General features: G+C 41.7%; 1 protein-coding gene across 3 annotated transcripts in view; it reads right to left on the reverse strand.

The window, feature by feature from the left end:
- Positions 1 to 218: 218 nt before the first annotated feature.
- trak1a (trafficking protein, kinesin binding 1a) overlaps positions 219 to 18,514 on the reverse strand; it is a 37,118-nt gene continuing 18,822 nt past the window's right edge. For all 3 annotated transcript variants that reach the window (XM_085366237.1, XM_085366236.1, XM_085366238.1), the window contains 14 exons: positions 14,254 to 14,330; positions 13,202 to 13,318; positions 12,964 to 13,064; positions 12,650 to 12,758; positions 11,825 to 11,903; positions 11,563 to 11,693; positions 11,383 to 11,457; positions 10,724 to 10,861; positions 10,520 to 10,596; positions 10,168 to 10,407; positions 9,410 to 9,720; positions 6,974 to 7,450; positions 5,399 to 5,501; positions 219 to 4,191 (listed from right to left, as the gene is read on the reverse strand). In XM_085366237.1, the coding sequence (XP_085222363.1) occupies positions 3,129 to 4,191; positions 5,399 to 5,501; positions 6,974 to 7,450; positions 9,410 to 9,720; positions 10,168 to 10,407; positions 10,520 to 10,596; positions 10,724 to 10,861; positions 11,383 to 11,457; positions 11,563 to 11,693; positions 11,825 to 11,903; positions 12,650 to 12,758; positions 12,964 to 13,064; positions 13,202 to 13,318; positions 14,254 to 14,304 (3,072 nt within the window). In that variant the 5' untranslated portion in view covers positions 14,305 to 14,330 and the 3' untranslated portion in view covers positions 219 to 3,128. The remainder of the gene's footprint in view (positions 4,192 to 5,398; positions 5,502 to 6,973; positions 7,451 to 9,409; positions 9,721 to 10,167; positions 10,408 to 10,519; positions 10,597 to 10,723; positions 10,862 to 11,382; positions 11,458 to 11,562; positions 11,694 to 11,824; positions 11,904 to 12,649; positions 12,759 to 12,963; positions 13,065 to 13,201; positions 13,319 to 14,253; positions 14,331 to 18,514) is intronic.

An 18,514-nucleotide genomic window follows, 5' to 3' on the forward strand; every position in this document is an offset into this window, starting at 1 on the left:
GGTAATATTGGCTCTGTATGTACTTGGTATTTGCACAATCACACAGCACTACTCTTCACCTTAGAACGTCGAGCAGCTTGAAGTGACTTATTGTGATTCGACACATAAAAAAAAGTGTACTTTTAATGGAATGAAGCAAAACAAAGTCTTTATTTATTTATTTATTTATTTGACAGTACAGTCAGTTCTGTAGAATAGAACTCATCAGTTTTCCTCTCTTTACCCAAAAATAAACAACTCAAATGCCTCTTCGTTTTTTTCAAGTTAGCATGACTATCTGTGTTGCATACATTTACAATGCAATAATAGTTCCCTTTCATGAGGTTAACACAAACGGAACTTAAATCAACATACTGTACACAAATGTATGGCCCTACAGCGGATTACTGTTTGTCATAAATTACATTCAGATGAATTGACACACACACACACACACACACACACACACACACACACACACACAAAAGCAAAGCATACACGCACAAACACACATACGCCATCTCCTTGTTTCTTCAGTCTTATCATTTGTTTTTTTAAATACTGAAAATGGTCTGATTTTGACAAACACCTTGCTCTGCCATGAAGCATTGAGCAGCATCAGTGTACTGTCGGGTTTTTACCCACTGTTAGAAATGGAAATATTTTTAAGATTTTAATATAAGTGCCAAAAAAACTGATTAATATAATGAATGAAAGGATTCCAAATGCTTTTATGAGATTTCAAAATAAATAAAATCCTCAAAATTCCTTCATTTAAACAGCTGTCATGACAGATGTGCTTACTTTTTACAATCCACATACTTCAATGATTGCTAAGTATCCGTTTCCCCCCCCTCCACCAAAAAAAACCTTTGCTTGTTTAGTCATTTAATCATCAAGAACCACAGCAGGTCAGCATCCATTCATCCCACTAAACACTCACTGGTCCAGGTGCAATGCCCAAACTCGAACTCTAATGGAAACAATGTGCACAACAAAATGTCAGAGTGGCAATGAACAAAAGAAAGTCTGTTTGACAAATCGGATGGGTGAAAATATGACAGTTGATGTGCTTAAAAATCCCCCGCTTCATAAGCGAGCATCAAAGTGTGAGTTCAAACGGCAGCAACTGGACCCGCTTCAGTGACACCAAACCATCAGCAGGAAACTGTTGCAGACGAAACAACAAGCTGTTAAAACCAGCGTGAATATTTCAAGTCGCTCCATTTTTTAAAAATCTTTTTTTTTTTTTTACAGTTACATTCAGAAATCAAGTCTTGTTTAATATTGCTTTAATCCTTTTTTACTCCCGCGCATGCTTGACAGAATAAATAACAAAAGGTGTCAGCATGTATGCAAATTATTCTGCTACAAGGGGCACATGCAATATGAGCAAAAAAAAAAAAAAGAAATGAAGGAAACTAACTTCAAGCCTGCACGACAATGGTCCCTCCCAGTATTCACCAGCATATAACTTTGGTTTACGGTGAAAGCTCAGCGGTTAGCGTGTTGCAGAGGTTTTTGCAATGTGGCAGCTTCCATCTGGATTTTGCAGGACTTAAAATGTTATCGACCACTTCATGCATCGAAATCTCAATCAAATCACCCAACATTCATTGTCGTCCTCCAGCTGACTAGACAAATACAAAAACAGAGGTGAGCCAAAATTGTGGGGGGGGAGTACTCGTGTTCTCTGCAGGTCTGTAGTCACAGTGCTTTAGCAGATGTCTGTATCTAGACCTGGTCTGTATCCCCCTTCACATGTGCATCAAACGCCCCCCAATTTTTTTAAATGACAAAAACAGAGCCACAAACACCTTAAATTGGCATAGGTACATTTATGTACCCTCTCTACTGCATACCGTACAATAATAATAATAATATTAATAATAATAATAATAATAATAATAATAATAATAATAAAGGCAACATAAAATATGAAGTAATCAACTAAAACAAACGCAGATCCATATTCTACAGACTTACAGTATGTTTGTTTTTAGGCACATAAGAAAATTCAGTCACAGCAAGAGGACATAAAGCCCCAATCTGGATTCTCTCTGAAAGTATAAATTACAAAGAGGGGAGGGGTTGCTGGCAGAAAATAATCTCGATCTCTAGAGCCATGGCCACTGCTACGTAGCATAGCTTTCAGCTAACTCCACTGCATTGCAACACACACATAATGCAGGAGTAGCATTCATAAAATGCAGTCTGGACTACATCTGTCACAATTAGAGACAAGCACGATCTGAAAGGTTTTAATAAAGACATTAATAGGACCACTGTTTGTATGTTAGTTTAGTCAGATTGCCTTTGTCTCTAACCGCGACTTAAATATCGAGCAGATTACATTTAATGAGTCGTCACTGCAGAAATCACAGTCATTCAAAACTTTTTTCTTCCAGTTCCTAAACTGAAGCTCTTCTAGTTTCGCTTTGGCTGACGGTCTTTGGCAACACTGGACTGGACACGACAAACACTCCTTGGCTGCACATCGAGTTAAAAGTTAGAAAGCAAAGCCAAAAACTGGAGGAGTATCTTGTTTGTAGTATCAGCAGGTTTACATAGGACATACACATTACATCTGGTGTATGGCCATGTGTAATCTTAAAAGTAAAGATTACATCTGGTGGTGTGAATGCACCGACTGTGTAGTCCAACAGTACAGTGTAGAACCCCAGTTTCTGCATAAATCAAGAAGAATTTGTTACATTTTTCTGCAAAAACAGGTAACGTGGGCGACACGTGCACCAGATTGGGCCTTTAATATTATACTATATGACACAGTATACTGTATGTCCAATATACTGGGCAGTTACAACAGACAAGAAGGCAACATCATTAGTCTGGCCTGACAGAATATGAGTATAACACAGTGTAACAGTTCTTAGCCAGTATTTCCATCCCAGCTCACTTATCATGACTGTTTAGAAAGATGAATAATTGTAGTTGGACTGTGTCACTCATCTGTTTTTTAACCTTTTTCGTCCGGGAGAGATGACTGCGGTGTAGTTGCTTATGCTGTTTTGTTTTGTAAATGAGTGTGTGTGGTTGTGCACGTGTGGTCGTGTCATAAGTACTGTACTGCTCTGTAAAATACGCGAGACTGTGTGTTGTAATATGATGTAATACGCTTAATGCTTCCATTATGTCCCGGTTTCTTCATCGTTGTGTTGGTCGTGTGTGGTCGAATCCCCCACCTCGCCTTTTGGCCTGGTGTGTCTCTGTATTATCGTCTGCGATGTGACCATTTCCAGTGCATTTAGAGTCTGTGGTACGTGCACGCCTTTTGTGACCAGTGTCTTCTTTTTTGTTTGCACTTTGCCCGTTTCCTGTGTGTGCGCTGTGAGTTGTTGTGTATGTGAGGTTTGCATCGTATGCGGTATGAGTATCTCTGTGCTGGGGGGGCCTCCTGGGTCTTTCATCACCATGCTGGCCCCCACCATGGCGGGATAGCTTCGATTCCTCCTCAGTCCTGGAAGCCCCCCACCCAGTGCGCTGTTCCCCAGTCCAGCAGAACCAAAGGGGCCTAACAGAGTACTTCCAGATGAAGCTGAAGCAGAATGTGGGGAAAGGGTGCGAAAACTCTTCAGTTTGTCCACAAGCCGCAGATTGATCATCTCTGTTTGGTTGTCATCGTCCACCTGGCCCTCCTTCTCCCTTTCTGCCTCCCCCAGCACTTCCCTCAAAATTGTACGAGCCGGCTTAGAAGCGAGGAAGGTATCGTAGAACGGCGGGTCGTCATCGGAAGGGCTGAACTGAAACATGGGGCCTGTAGCGATCGAGGAAGCCGATTTGGAGTGAGGTGAGCTGGGTGGGCTGGATGGCTGAAGGAGGAGGAGGGTGTCTGGACGTTTTCCCAGGTGCTTGACTCCACCCTGCTCCGGTCTCTCTGTGCACCTCTGTGCTTGAACCCCTCCCAACACTGCCGAAGCATCCAGCCCTCGGTCCCAGCTGCGTGGGTTGTACACTGAGGCAGAAATTCCATTCTCCAGCAGGAGGCGCACCAGGCCTAGAGAGGTGCTGGTGGTTTTAGTGGAGTCCCTAAGGTTGGTGGAGGACTCGGCGAGGGAGAGGGAGAGGGAAAGGCGGCGAGGTGTGCAGCAGGGTGTGTAGGAAGGCGTGGGTGGGGCTGAGAAGGGTACAGGGGAGGCAGTAAGGGAAGGCGTGCCCGGGCAGGTACTGCTCTGACACGCAGCCATGGCTGGGCTGGAGAGGAATGGAAGGACAACAAAAGAAAAATGATGAGTAAGCATAACCAAAATTATACAGACACCACCAGCCTTTAATATGACTATTAAATCTTATCCTGTTCTGGAAGACTGAGCCGTGCACACAAGTTTAAGCTCAAGTCTGCACATTGATTTGTACTCTTAAAACTCAGAAACATCAAGTCTGATTGACACATTGTTCACACATTAAACAATTTAATCACACAGAAAGTTAGTTAATCAAGCCCCGTATACATGGTGAAGAAACATTAAGCACAGCAGTCCAATTTGTAGCCCTTAACCGCTCTGCAGGGAGTACACCGTCACGTGACATTTATCTAATAGGAAAAGTGCCAGAAAAACTGAGACTGTAAACTAACTGACTCCAAGATGAAAGCTGACCTTAAGCATTAAAAGTGAGTGATCTCCTTTCAGCCAATTCTCAGAACACTTTGTTCAATCAAAAAAAAAAAAAAAAAATGGACCTCTTTGCTTAGTTTATTTCCACCGAGTATAACACAGTTAGATTTAATCAGATTGGATCAGTGATTGGATTCCTGGATGTCAGGTTTGTTAGTTACAAAGCGGCTTCCTAACAGGGAAACTTATGAGGCAAATAAGAAGCACACTGTCCAGTGACTAACTAGAGGACACAGCTTTTAAAAATGACATGTTTGTGTTTGCAGAGCTTTTTCACAGTTTAGTGCTTGTGAAATTTGCCTCACGCAGCTGCCCACAAGTCGCTGCCCACAAGTCGCTGCCCACTAAGTTTGACCAGACAAAAGAGAGACGGTGCAAATTCCCCAAAGTTATTCTGCTTCACACACCAGCAAATCTTTAGAAATGCACTACCATGCATTTCCTCACCCATGCGCACACTAGTAGGTGCACTCAATGGGTCTGCTCTACTTCGGCCATAACAACCATGTGATACAACTCCAGTTCTTCTTCCTCGTCACATGACCTGTTAAGCCAATCAAGACATTGAGCGTTATGCGCCAGGTCTACGGCAACACAGAAGCCCTGTCTGGAATGAAAATCAGAGAAAACCTGGCTCGTTCAATTACCTACTACTTCAGGTCTGCCATTTAGTACAAAACAATATGTCTGACTGCCAGCTGTTGTTTATCATTGCACAAATCAGGCTAAAGACAAAGGTTTATCAATGAAGTATTTAAGTGTTGATGTGTTTATTTATTCTTTACCTGGGGGATGCAGTGGTCAGCTGATCAGAGGGGTGGAGAATCCTGCAGGTGGTGAAGGTATATGTGGAGCTAGTGTGGGACATACACTTCCCTGGGAAAAGAACTGGAGGAGAAAGGAAGGGAAGGAAAAAAAGAAGAGAGGGGAAGATTTTTAGTGTTGACACAAAATAGACCAAACACAACGAGGCAAAAAAAATGTTAACAACAACGTGGAGAAAATAGACCGTGGGCATAGTACAGGACCCGAGCGAAAGCCCCAGCTAACATTAGCCCCCCCAGTATACTTGTTTCTGTTAGAGAAACTCGAAGTCTATCCCAGCTAATAGCCTTGGTTGTGAAAATGTAGTTGCTAAGGGTGAGCCTCGACAACAAGAAGCAGCAGCTGAATCAGTCACACACTCATCTGATGTGACTGAATATTCAGTTTGTATACCTAAAGCATAAAGATGCGTTTATTCCACTTTGATCTTTTATAAATTATGAAACACTTAGATGAGGTAGAAGAGTTAAGTTATGAGGCAGATTTTTCATTGCAGTGGTATTAAAGTTACAACCAAGGCCACACGGGGCTGATTCACTGCAACACTTTAACTTTTTAGTGTTAATAAAGAGATCCATGCCTCTCAAGTTGTGCTCTGCTTTTACATTCATATTAATTACAGTTATAGCACTACAATGTTTACACCCTTTCTAGGGTTAAGTTCACTTGAATTTCTTGCGTTAATTTGTTTTATTATTCTCGGTGTTTCCCTGTACTGGGAACACTTACAAAGGTTTATTCTAGTCTGCGCCTCTTCTCCATTTTAAATGGTACCATGTTGACTTAATAAAAATAAAGCTTTGGGTTTTAAATTCTCTCTCTCATTTTTGGCTCGTAGCCGTAAAGTTAAAGCCACCCACTCCCACAAGATTTGTACTCTGGGACAAGAGAATATCAATGGCACGGCAGTCCTCCACACCAAAGCTGCTCAGTAGGCTCCAATATTAGCTAGCCGCAAGCGCTACGAGTTCATGTGACTCGAACAGCTGCCCCAACAGCACTTGACCTGCCAAATTTCTTTCTGTATCTGCGTGCTTGTGTGCTACAAAACAGTATAGCTTAGCATGAAATATTAAACCCTCCTGCTCCTAAATAGTGTCTAAAATGTTTTATAGAATATACCTAAAGATACTAAAGACTTTGCAAAAGATGAAAAACTTTGAGTGTAAGCGTAATTGGCTGAAATAAAGGAAAAAAAAGTGGCAGCAAAAGAAAGTGTGAACTGAGAAGAAAGGCTGCAGATGGAAAATGACGGAAATGAAAGAACAAAAATAAAAACATGTACTCTGTCTCGTTGCCGTTCGCTGGCTGCATAAACGGGGACAGCTCCTGGGGTGGGTGCGTGTGCAGGTGTGTACACATGAGCGTGATCATGCAGGATGGGATGTCACGTGTCCAATGAATCCTTTCTCCTGCCCCTAAACCCGCCACCCCTCCTGTTCACCCTCGTCCCCTTTATCCCCATGCTCCAGGGCAAACATGAAGGTGTTATGGTTTGATGCAGTGCTGTAACCCCAGCTAAGAGGCTCCCTCACCAGGCATGCGGTCCACAGTGTTTGGCTGTAAGGTTTGGCGCTCTTTGGGGTCCACATGCCCGTTGATCTCGGGAGAAAAAGGCAGCGGAGAGGAAGGGGACGTGTTGGAGAGAGGAAAGGGCATGCTTGCAACATGTCCATCATTTCCCTGAACTGCTTCTGCCGCCGCGCAGATCGTTCCATTCAGTGCGTCTGACTGGCTGATTTCTTCAATGTTGCCATTTTTGTTGCGGCAGACTGCGGGAGTAGAGGTAGAGCGAGGCAGATCCGTGGGAGCAGGGCTCTCCCCTAGCACGGCTCTAAATGAGTCACATGATAGTTCATCCTCCTCTGGTTGGTCCAGCTGCCAGCTGTCCTCCTGTTCCTGTTCGTGCGCCAAAGTGCGGAAGCCCTTCGTGACCACACCGGGCCGATGATCCAGCAGAGCACCCATGTGAGGCTGAGCCAGCTGCTGCCATGCGTGGAGCGTAGCAGAGCCTAGGAAAAAACACATCTTCAAGTTACACGAAAATCAACAGCAGCTTCAGCTATTTTTATCAAGTTCGTGACCTCCTTTAAACACGCATACAGAAAAAGTACCACAAAATCTGTGATTATCGATTACAGATATGTTCTTATCAAGTTTTCAATGATCACAGGTTAAACAAACTACATCTGTTTAAACTCTAAAAGCACCTGATTATTGCAGGTGAACACGAAGACGTCACTTATGTTCAGTAGGTGTTGTTTATGTGTTGAAATGTGCTTGAAAACTAGAAAATTATTGTCAGTACGTTATATATACACATATATAAACTAGGCTAAGCTCCAAAGTAGAGACGAGAACGCATACATATGCAACAAATGCACATTCTTAGATTATAACACTGTCACAGCGTTTCTTTATGCAGCACACAGAGACTCTCGCACACAGCACTGAGGGTGGATGTCACGACAAAGGAGGAATGTCTATAGGCCAAAGTGTCTTCGCACACCGGACTGCTTGAATTTCAAGTCTAGAAAAATGGTTTTCTACTAGAGATGCATTTTGAGAGATGCCAGTGCAAAAGAACAAACGCAGAAGAAATGAGAGAAAAGGAAAGTAGAAAATGATGAAGACTTTATTCAAGAAATCATCAAAGAAAGCAAACAAGGAGAATAGAACAAGAGTAAAGTGCAAAGACCAAAGTGAACTGAAAGGCCAACAAATGACGAGTGGAAGAGGTGGACAGTACATACAGCATCATGACACTGATGAAAGGCTCAGAAATTTATGAAGACAGATGAACATTTAAGAAATAATCACCTGAGATTGTTTCTACATTACTTCTTATTTCTGCACCGCTGTTAGACTTGAAATGAAACATTTCCATCTCTTTTTGTTTTTTACATTTTCATAAGTTCACGTGCTTGGAGAACACATTTTTGTCCTATGACGCAAATGGTTGCAACTTCAAGTTTGGACACTAGGTGGTGCCATCGTACAAGATGTAAGGAAGCTTTCAGTTCCACTGGACAATACTGAGAGTGGATGGATGATTGAAGAGGTCACAACAAGTACATGTTAACAAAAACAGGTTTCTGAGATTATAAATATAGTGATAACTGCTCTGTATCTACAATCCAACACTAAGAATTCAATAAATAATAAATAAAGCTCCTCTATTAGAACAAGGCATCAGAAACATGTTCAGCATGTGTTCAAAAATACAGAAAGTGCATTTCAAATACCATACAGGAAATCACTCACTGCAAATGTGTCAGTGAGCATGTGTTGTTATGTGCTAGGTAGGCTTTTTAACACATTATGGCTGTGCACAACTTTATAGTTTGAGACACGCTCCAATATCCAAGTACAACACTTGAATAAAATATTAGGAAAAGAAATCATTAAATCGACTTTGTATAAGTTACTGTGTGCACAACGTTCATTGAACTATTCTCATTCTTAAACTGCAGCCTTCGAACCAGTGCACTGCTCCACACACAGCAGGCTAACCTATATTTCAAAGCTGCAGCGCAACTGCGTATGTCTAAAATAAAAGGAGTGCTGCAGATTTAAACTACCATCCTGTTGCACCAACCTCTCCAGCAGACCTGTGGCTACAGCCAGCGGAGGCTGTGAGCTTGAGAAACTGCTCAGCTCCATCAAACTGGAGCTCCTTCGCAGCTTGTTAGGATCTGGTGAGGCGCTCAGAAAGATCTTGGACTGATTGCATTTGTGAAAAATCAGGTATTGATTCTCACTCTGAGTTGCTTGACTTTGGGTTTCACAGCCCTGGCTGCGTGCTCTGGGAGGAGTGAGGCTGGAATTTTGCACCTGGTTCTGATTTTCATTGTGTTTTTCCTTCAAAATCTCATTTTCATTGCGAAAGGCTTTTTCACTGCTGAAATTCTGATTTAGTTTTTCATCATGTGGAAGATTCGAGGACTTGTGACTCTGAGAGGAATAATCACCTTCTAGCGGCTTTACAATCTGCAGCTTCTCCGGCAGGTAGGACCTGGGTGTGAATGAGTACCCCGACCAGATGCTTCCAACTGAGGTATGTGAGGAAAGCGAGAACAAGCTTTCCGTTGGGGTTCCTGGTCCTCCTTTTTCCTCCTCTTTGGCCAGGTAAGCCAGCTTTCGCTCCCTCTCCTCCTCGAAGAATCGTTTTTCTGAGAGGTAGTTGTCCCGGCGGAGCGACAGGCGACGCAATGCTGCCTCCAAGTCCCTGCTGCCCGGAGTCCCAGGGGTACCAGGGGGGCGCTTGTTGGAGTCCTCTGACCTGAAGAGGGAGACAGACAGCGGTACAGTTTTTTGCAAAGTTAATCTCTATTTTGAGATAATAAAATGATCGTTTAATTTAATTCACTATCAAAAGGGGAAAAATAAGAAGAAACCTTAAATAATTGTGTTATTTCACTCTTAAGTGTATAAAAAATCCTCACAAGTCATTTGGAAAAATAATCCAAACGTTTGAATCAGAGAAGAAACTAAGTTTTTCAACTTACTGTCATATATGACAAATAAACACGGGAAATTATTTGTGAAACTGGAACTACAAGGTGTTTGCCAAACTTTGAAATGAGAACCTTAATCAAATTTCAAAACAGCTGCAAATGAGCACTCTGTTAATTACCTAACTGGGATGCTTCTAAATTAAATACATTTCATCAGGTCATTATGCTTCATCATTCAAATCTACGGTCCGTAGCGGGAGCGATGTCCATACCCGTCATCAGGCGTCTCCAGGATACTCCTAGTCCTGTTGTCTAGGATGATCCCACTTCCTGTTTCACTACCATAAATGGAGTTGGAGCGTGGCGTGCCCACCCTGCTGGAACGCCCTGAGGTGAAGCATGAAGTCTGATTGGAGCCTGGGATGTTGAGAGGAGAGGGGGCTAGAGAAGAACGCTGCTGACGCATCAGATTGAGGTTTTTCACCGTTTGGAAAACTCGCTTCGGATGCAGTCTGCAGACACACAAACATGGAGTTGATGGATGACTTTTAGATTATTACAAATGATTAACATCTGAATCAGATCATACTGTGGAGGAAAAAAAAAAAAAAAAAGGATATGTACCTCTGCTCTTCTACGTCTGGATCATCCATTTGGAGTTCCTTCCTCATGGTGCCCTCTATTTCTGCTGCCAGTGAGTCCTGGAGAAGAAACAAATTGCTACTTGGGAACTGAAGATGTTGTGATGCAGACAGACAGTCTCTCTTCTAACTACGTACATTTCTTTTGCATTGTAAAAACCCTTAAAAATTTAACTCCATCACTCACCATCGGGAACAGGCCCAGGGAATGGAAACGCCTCGCCGTGCTGAGCGGGAGAGTTTTATTTCTCAGGTTCTTCAGTTCCTCCTGAGCTTCATGCAGCATCTCCATACACTCTGCATACTTGTCTTGCAACTCCTGCAACTAAAAGTGAAGAAAGGAGGAAGAGCTTTACAGAGAAGAAAATGAAACGCACTGAAGCAGAGTGTTTCACCTCCAGCCTGGAGGTCATTTGTCTCCTGTTTATCTCTCAGTTACATTTAAACAGTGACAGGACTGATTTTCATACAATTTGCTTCTCGGAGAGACTGAGCTTTGCATGCTGTTTTATTATGATATAAAATATGTTTTTAAAAAGGACAATATACTGTGGGTGCTAAATTTGGTGATATAATAATATGTGAAGACAGGAGAAGCCATCAGCAGCATCTCTACTGGACCAATAACATGTGTTGATGGAAGCATGTGGAAGATGATTACTTTATAATTAGCATCCTAATAATAAAGTAATCATTTTTAAAATCATAAAATCTAACAAAAAATACAAATCTGATGGCAGGAATATATATAACTGTCACACTACAAATTTGCCTCATCTGGCAGAAGCTGGCAATGCAGAAAACACAGTGCTGTTGCCATGGTGACCAGGCCCTGGACTGCCCTACCTCAGCAGTGAGTTGTCGCTGGGCGTCTTTGGCTGCACCCAAGTGCTGAGTCAGCTCCTCATTTTCCAAAGCATACTGACAACACGGCAGACAAAACAGGACAACAGGTGTGAAACCGACTGCATTCAAAGTATTTTTAGCGTTTAATGTAATCTGAGACAGAGATCGGGACTTTCGTACAAGCTTGGCCTTCTTCTGGAGGTCGACTATCTGGGAGAGGAGGTGTGTGATCTCCTCCTGCTGTCTGGAGGCGTCCTCAGTCTTCCTAGCCAGCTCTTCAGCCAGAGAGGAAATCTGCAGGTTGGCATCGCCTGGGAATGAGAACAGGTGTTCAGCAAAATACAGCTTATGGCCACACTGCTTCTAAAGAGTGACTGTGATTGTGTGTGTGTGTGTGTGTGTGTGTGTGGGGGGGAACAAATAAACAAAAAAAGCCACTCACGTATTTCTTTGACACAGTCATTGACAAGTTGCTGCTCTTTTTCCTCATAGGAGATCGTTTCTGTCTCCAAATGACTCGCCTGGAGGGAAAATGAAAATAACTTCACATCACAGCAAAGATAAGATCAAGCTTATAATTCATATAAGACTTTCTTATATGAATGTTTTTTTATAGGGAATCTATAAGATGGTAGTGAGACCTGCTATGATGTATGGTTTGGAGACACTGACAAAAAGACTGGGGGCCAGTTAGAAGATTTTCAATGGAAGTGACCAGAATGGACCAAGTCAGAAATGAGTATGTGGCAGGGGTGTGGTTTTTGGCTCAGCGGGCTCGAGGGGCAGTGTCAGGGAGGCTGAGGTCCAGGTGAAGGGAATTAGGCTGATGAACTCTCTTTTCCCTTTTAGTGATGTCGGGGACCGGCAGTGTGAGCGTGGAGCCAGCTGGAAAACTGGCCATGGCTGAACTAGCAGTGCCGATCTAAACACATTGGGTGTGTGACATATAAATAAAAGTGACTAAACAGTTACCGAACTCCGTGTGGGTCTGAGTCATTCACTGAGTACTTCAGACTGACAGCTCAGCTCAAGTTGAATATTTTGGAGACAAAGTTAAAGAGGCAAGGCTGGACATGAGCAGAGGAGGGACAGTGGATATACTGGACAAAGGATGCTGAAGACGGAGCCGTCAGGCAGGAGGAAAAGAGGAAGATGACAGTGGAAATTCATGGATATAGTGAAGGAGGACATACTGAGTAGTCAAAAGAAGAAGAAAAGTAGTTTTCTAGTGCATGCGCGTTAGACTATCATGCAAAAAAAACCAAACCTCAGATCGCAATGATTTATTCTCTTCCTCCAAATCCTTGAGTTTCTTCTGCAACGACTCCAGGGGGAAAAAGTTTGGTGATGACACACTTGGTTCACTGGGACGGACGCTGTGAACACACAGGAAAGAGTTGTGCTTGTTAGTTTAAGTCATTCAACAGACTTTATATATTTTCATTAAAAAACCTGTTAAAACCCAAAGAACCTTAAGTTAAAATGTGATATTATTAGAATTAATTTTTTGTTTTTGTTTTTTTGGAACAATGAGGAAATATACTGAGCAGCAAGGAAAGGAGGTAATAAAAGGAGACTTACGGTGTAGAGGTAATCGACTCGCCGTCGCTTTCTTCGGCTGCATTGGTGTAGAACTGTAACAGCTCATCTTTCATGGACAGGTCATGGCGCAGCTGAGACACCTATAAGGAGACGACTGACGTCAGAAGAAGATGGGGGGGGGGGCATGCAGGACGTTCAGCTCATCACAGACATACATTATTACACAGTTCCCACCACCAAATACTGAAGCACTGATGAGCACACATTCGTTGTTTACCTCCTCTCGTATGTGCTCCACTTGCTCCTCCAGCAGTTCATTCCTCTCACTGAGGGCTTTGTTTTTCTTCAGCAGTGACTGTCCGATGCGAGCCGCTAACTCCAAGTCACGCTCTTTCTGCAGAGACAAAGCTGCGTTTAGCAAAATGAATTTCAATAGTTTAAACATTTGCAAAGACCCGTGTTAGTAATTTCCCCCTGTTTCAGGTCTACGTAAACTAAACCCCTCAACCATTAGCCTAGTTTAATATATAGATGCTTGTTTCAGCTGCTCCTTTATTAGAAAAATGGGTTTCAAGGATCTGTATATTTGATTTAACACAGTTTTTACACCAGACAACCCTTCTTAGCGTGTATCAGAATTACTAAAACCAGCTTTAAATGTTGGGTAAATTCAAATACATCAGTGAAGAAAAGGACAAAACAAAAGAGAGTGGCAAAAGCAACACAATATCCACAAATCACTAAATATGAACCTCAAAAGGAAACCTTTGTACATCAGCCGCACTGGAAAACTCCCGTCAGTCAACATGAGGCAATAATTAAAAGCTTATTGTTAACTAGCCACTCCTGTTTCTATCACTACATCAACAGGACTATTTATTGTACTATTAAAAGCTACTAGCAAAGCAAATACTGCAATAGTTTCATGTGCTACAAGAAATAAAAATAACTGACATGATCAGAAATATACAGATCTGACATTAATTGCGTTCGCAGTAATGGAAGTCATGTGTTTGGTGATGGTGCTGTTTGTCTAAGCCATGCTTTCACAATGCTGTCCGGTTGCTCAGGTTCATACTTTAACAGTGACGTCACCCTGTTTTCCTCCCTGCTTTACATTCTGTTGGTCAGCGCAGTCAGCTGAGGAGGATGAAGTTACATTTGAATATCAGCCGATGGAAACAGCTTTTATGACGTTGCTTTCTTTGTCGCAACCCTGATAAATCCGCCCGCGTTTTGACTATGACATAACACCATGTGACCGAATGGCCTTGCAGACCCTCTGACAGTGTCCTGGGTTCCTGGTTATTCTACTTTATTGAATTTTACCTCTTCCAGCAGTCGAGTGACAGCGTCAATGTCGCTGTAGGTCTTCGTCATCTGGCCCACTCTGTCAGCACACAACACTGCAGACACAGAAACAGTGAAAGCAACTGAGTGCTGAACATTTCCAGAAGCTTTAACAGTTCTTTTTTTTTGACTATAATATAAATCATGTTATTAAATCATAATCTAGGCTGATTTCATATCATTCAAGCCAGAAAAAAGCACTATGGGCAGCTTTTTGGGCAATTTATTGCCTCTTTAAAGATTTTCCATTTTTGTCATACATGCAGATACCGCCAAAGAAAATTAAATATAACATTTAATATAATAGGAAGAGGATGGATGCTTTAAGGAGTTAGTTTCTATTTTTATACCTGACAAACATGACCTGTATAAAAGTAAATACTTATAAACATGTCCAGTTTTGGGATTTACTTACCTGGATGATTGAGCATGCATTAAGACATTTGTACAATAATGTGTTGGAAGAAAAGGCCTCATATACGGCTCATAGTTATAACGGGTGTGGGCTGTGGGTGTGGAGTGCATTAGCTTTATTTATCTACATGCATATGCCCGGTTTTACAGCCCTGTGCAGCACACAGCGCAGACTGGACTTGACAGCACTAAAGTCATGAAAGCATAAATACGCCAACAATGACCCTCTGCATAGCTCAGGGTTTTTGTTCCTAGCAAATGACTCAGAAAAGATAAGTTATTGAATAGTGACACAGAGGTCAAAGTGAAGGGCCACGCCTCAGCCATGCTGCTTATTATTAACTCCCTCAGTCCTCAAACAGAGGAGTTTACATCTGTATGACTTCATAGTTTAATTTGGAAACGATTCATAGACAGATAACCTGCATAAAACAACAAAACCAGCTTGTCTGTTCCTTGATACCAACTTGTTTCATTCAAATTGATTTAAAAAAAAAAATTATAGCAACCTTTTTAGAAAGTATCTTCACTTGTGAGTGCAGATTTTTTTTTTTTTTTTTTAAGTTTCTACTGCATGAAAAGTGAGACTTTCATAAATGAACATTGCTATAAATTCCTGTGGAAATGCACATTAACAGCAGAAACTCGGGGGCAGGGAAGAATGCTTTCACACCAAGTTTCAGCCTGAAAGGACTGCAGTTCACCCCCATACCCCTGCTCAGGCCCAGGGGAGCCTTTAAAATGTAAATGTTGTAAGCTATACAAATGCAAATCATAGTAGTATGGAGCCATCAAGCTCCACTAGTTACACACATTTCTAAAAAAGGTACCAACTCCATTTTAAGATCATCTCTTTTTGATCAGGCTTATTTTAGTTGTAATCCCATAAATTGTCACTGATAGATTTGCAATATGTCGGTAAGCTCACCAAGATAAATTATGTTATTTGTAACCAATAATAAATTGTTAATAAGTAATTTCATCAACATGCTAAACTGTGTGACGTTCTGGCAGAATGCAAAAGAGAGCCGGCCAATGTAAACAACAGATTTTCATGTCCTTGTGTGGTGCAGTCCTCATATGACTGCTGGAAACAAGGAAAAGGATGCTTGATGGAAATAGAAGTTAATAATGGATTAAATCCTTAACTAAGTAAGCTAACAAAGGTAGGAAACGTTGAAGCACTACCAAGGCATTTTATTTGATTAAATAAGGGCACCTTGGCTTGTTTGCCCTTTACTTTTTGCCAAAAGTTTCACGGGCAATTTCAAATCAGGTCTTCACCTAAACCCTGCATCTTATTTCTATTTATTTTTTATTTATTTATTTTTACTGTTTTTGTCGTTTGTGCCTTTTGTGTCATTTTTTACAGAGACAATGATAAGCGGATAGGTTCAGTACATATAATGTTAGGACTATTACCAAACCCACATTTGTCTGCTAGCACTACAAGTTTATTATAAGTTAATTAAACACGGGATCTCTAAAGTCAGGAAGTGTTGTTCTCTCACGATCCGGATTGCTTGGGTCACGTTTCAGCATAAAAGAAGTTGTTGAGTTACAGATATGGACTGAAACCTCAACTGGCCTTTTTGTGTGAAAACGAGCCGGTTGAGAAGGTTCAGGAATGTTATGCTTCCTTCTGGATGCCTCATTTTGGAGGTTTTCCAGGCATGCACATGTGGAATCATGCACCTGCTGCATCTCATCTCTATTGAGAGGAGTCTTGGGATCTCTCTGGAGGAACTGGAAAGTGTAGGGAGAAGAACGTCGAATATCCTGCTTTGCCTGCTGTGAGCTGACTTGCATAAGTGGAGGATGGATGGATGGCACTAGTGCACTGACATGCCAATATTCAAGCTACCTTGATAGTAATACTAAAAATAAATGGAAAAAAAGAAAACACAGTCCCACTTCAAAGAGGTTGATCACAAAAGGCTAACTATCTGTCAGACACAAGTGTGTCTCACACACACACACACAAAGAGAAACATCCACGCTCAGTCTTTTCTCATGTTTGCGTTGCTGAACCACAAACTTACTGGAATAATTTGGTATGAGGAAACCTGTGTACGTGCACTCACGCACAGACACAGAGACACAACACCCACAAGACATTTATTTACTTGATATCTAAGATAAGATAAGATAAGATAAGATAGAACTTTATTAATCCCTCGGGTGGGTTCCTCTGGGAAATTCGACTTCCAAAAAGCACAGCAACGACCGAAGTTACAGTTACAGAATTGTTATTTATTTATTTATATATATATATATATATATATATATATATATATATATATATATATATATATATATATATATATATATATATATATACAGAGACAAATATAAATAAAATATACAAAGGGGATAAATAGAATAAATAGGAATAAAAAATAAAAATACAAGTGAATTGCACATTTCAAGTATTGAGTCTATTGCACTGTTGACTATTTACAAAAAGTATTGCACAAGGTATTGTACAGTGAGGTGAAGAGGCACTACAGCTTAGTTGTTCCCCCCTCCTTTGTCCTCCTGTTTCCCCTCCCTCTCCCCTCCAGAGAGGAGTTAAACAGTTTGATGGCGTGTGGGACAAAGGAGTTTTTAAGTCTGTTAGTTCTTGTCTTGGGGAGAAGCAACCTGTCACTGAACAGACTCTTCTGATTGTTTATGGCCGTGTGCAGAGGATGCCCAGCATTGTTCATAATGTCCATCAGTTTCTTTAATGTCCTTTTCTCTGCCACTGTCACCAGAGTGTCCAGCTTCATGCCGACCACAGAGCTAGCCTTCCTGACCTGACCTGATCTGGCCTAATAGAGGACTCTGCTGCGGATAGTGAGCGTGCAGCCTGTTTACCTCCCATCTATCAAACTCTCCATGCTGACTTGGTTCCATGGTAACACTCCACCCAGGTCAAACGGCTAAGCTGAAAAAAGTGAGGATGGTTTGACTAACAAAAGCTGATCTGACTACAGAAAGTCTGTCTATTACTGACTGACTTTAATAAGCCAGTCGGGTGAGAAACAGGCATTAAAGACAAACAGCACAGGTTAGAGAAGGTGACTGTAACCTGGATTATCAAAGAGGAAGCGTAACCTAATTCTGAGAGGTGAGCAGGATGTTTTCTTGATATATTATCCAAAGTCTGGGTAACTTAAGACACGCACACACCATCTCTTTCTATTTATTTTGCTCCAAGACGATGACAAAGGAAAGGGGACATCAGACAAGTGGTCCTATTCAGCAGCTGTGAAAACTATGTGGGTTTTGGAGATATGTAGGACTAAAGACAATCACCTTAAACACAGATATCTGATTTGGTGACTCTGTATTTAGAGCCATAATGTAATCAAACCTCCACGTGAGCACACCCTCGTGGCCTTCGGTTTTGTGTGTGCAGCAGAAGTAGTGGGTGCGCTTGAAGTCTGGAGTTACAGACATTATAATAACCTTAATTGTAGCACACAGGTTCATAGAAAAGAAAAGAAAACAGAAAGGAAGCCCTGTTATTGACATTAATACCCCAAGCACAGCCTGTGTAGACCATTAAATACCACGTCTTTAGCTGGAGCAGCACGTATTTATCTTAACAGCCACTGCAAAACATATCCATGTAACAGCAGCCGACGTAAACGCGCTGACCAAACACTTCACACATTATCGAACATTAATGCGAAGAGACTTTTTTTTTTCTTGCTTAACAAATTGGCATTAGAGTGTACGTGCAAATCCCTCATGATGCACATCCTTCTCCCTCATCTCGTTTTAAGGATCCCTGAAACAAACCCTAGAAGGATTAAACACAGAACGAGCGCGTTTGCAG

The sequence above is a fragment of the Diplotaxodon limnothrissa genome, linkage group LG11 (genome assembly GCF_057381915.1).
Source record: "Diplotaxodon limnothrissa isolate DT_005_m linkage group LG11, D_limnothrissa_male_GT1.1, whole genome shotgun sequence".
NCBI lineage: Eukaryota > Metazoa > Chordata > Actinopteri > Cichliformes > Cichlidae > Diplotaxodon > Diplotaxodon limnothrissa.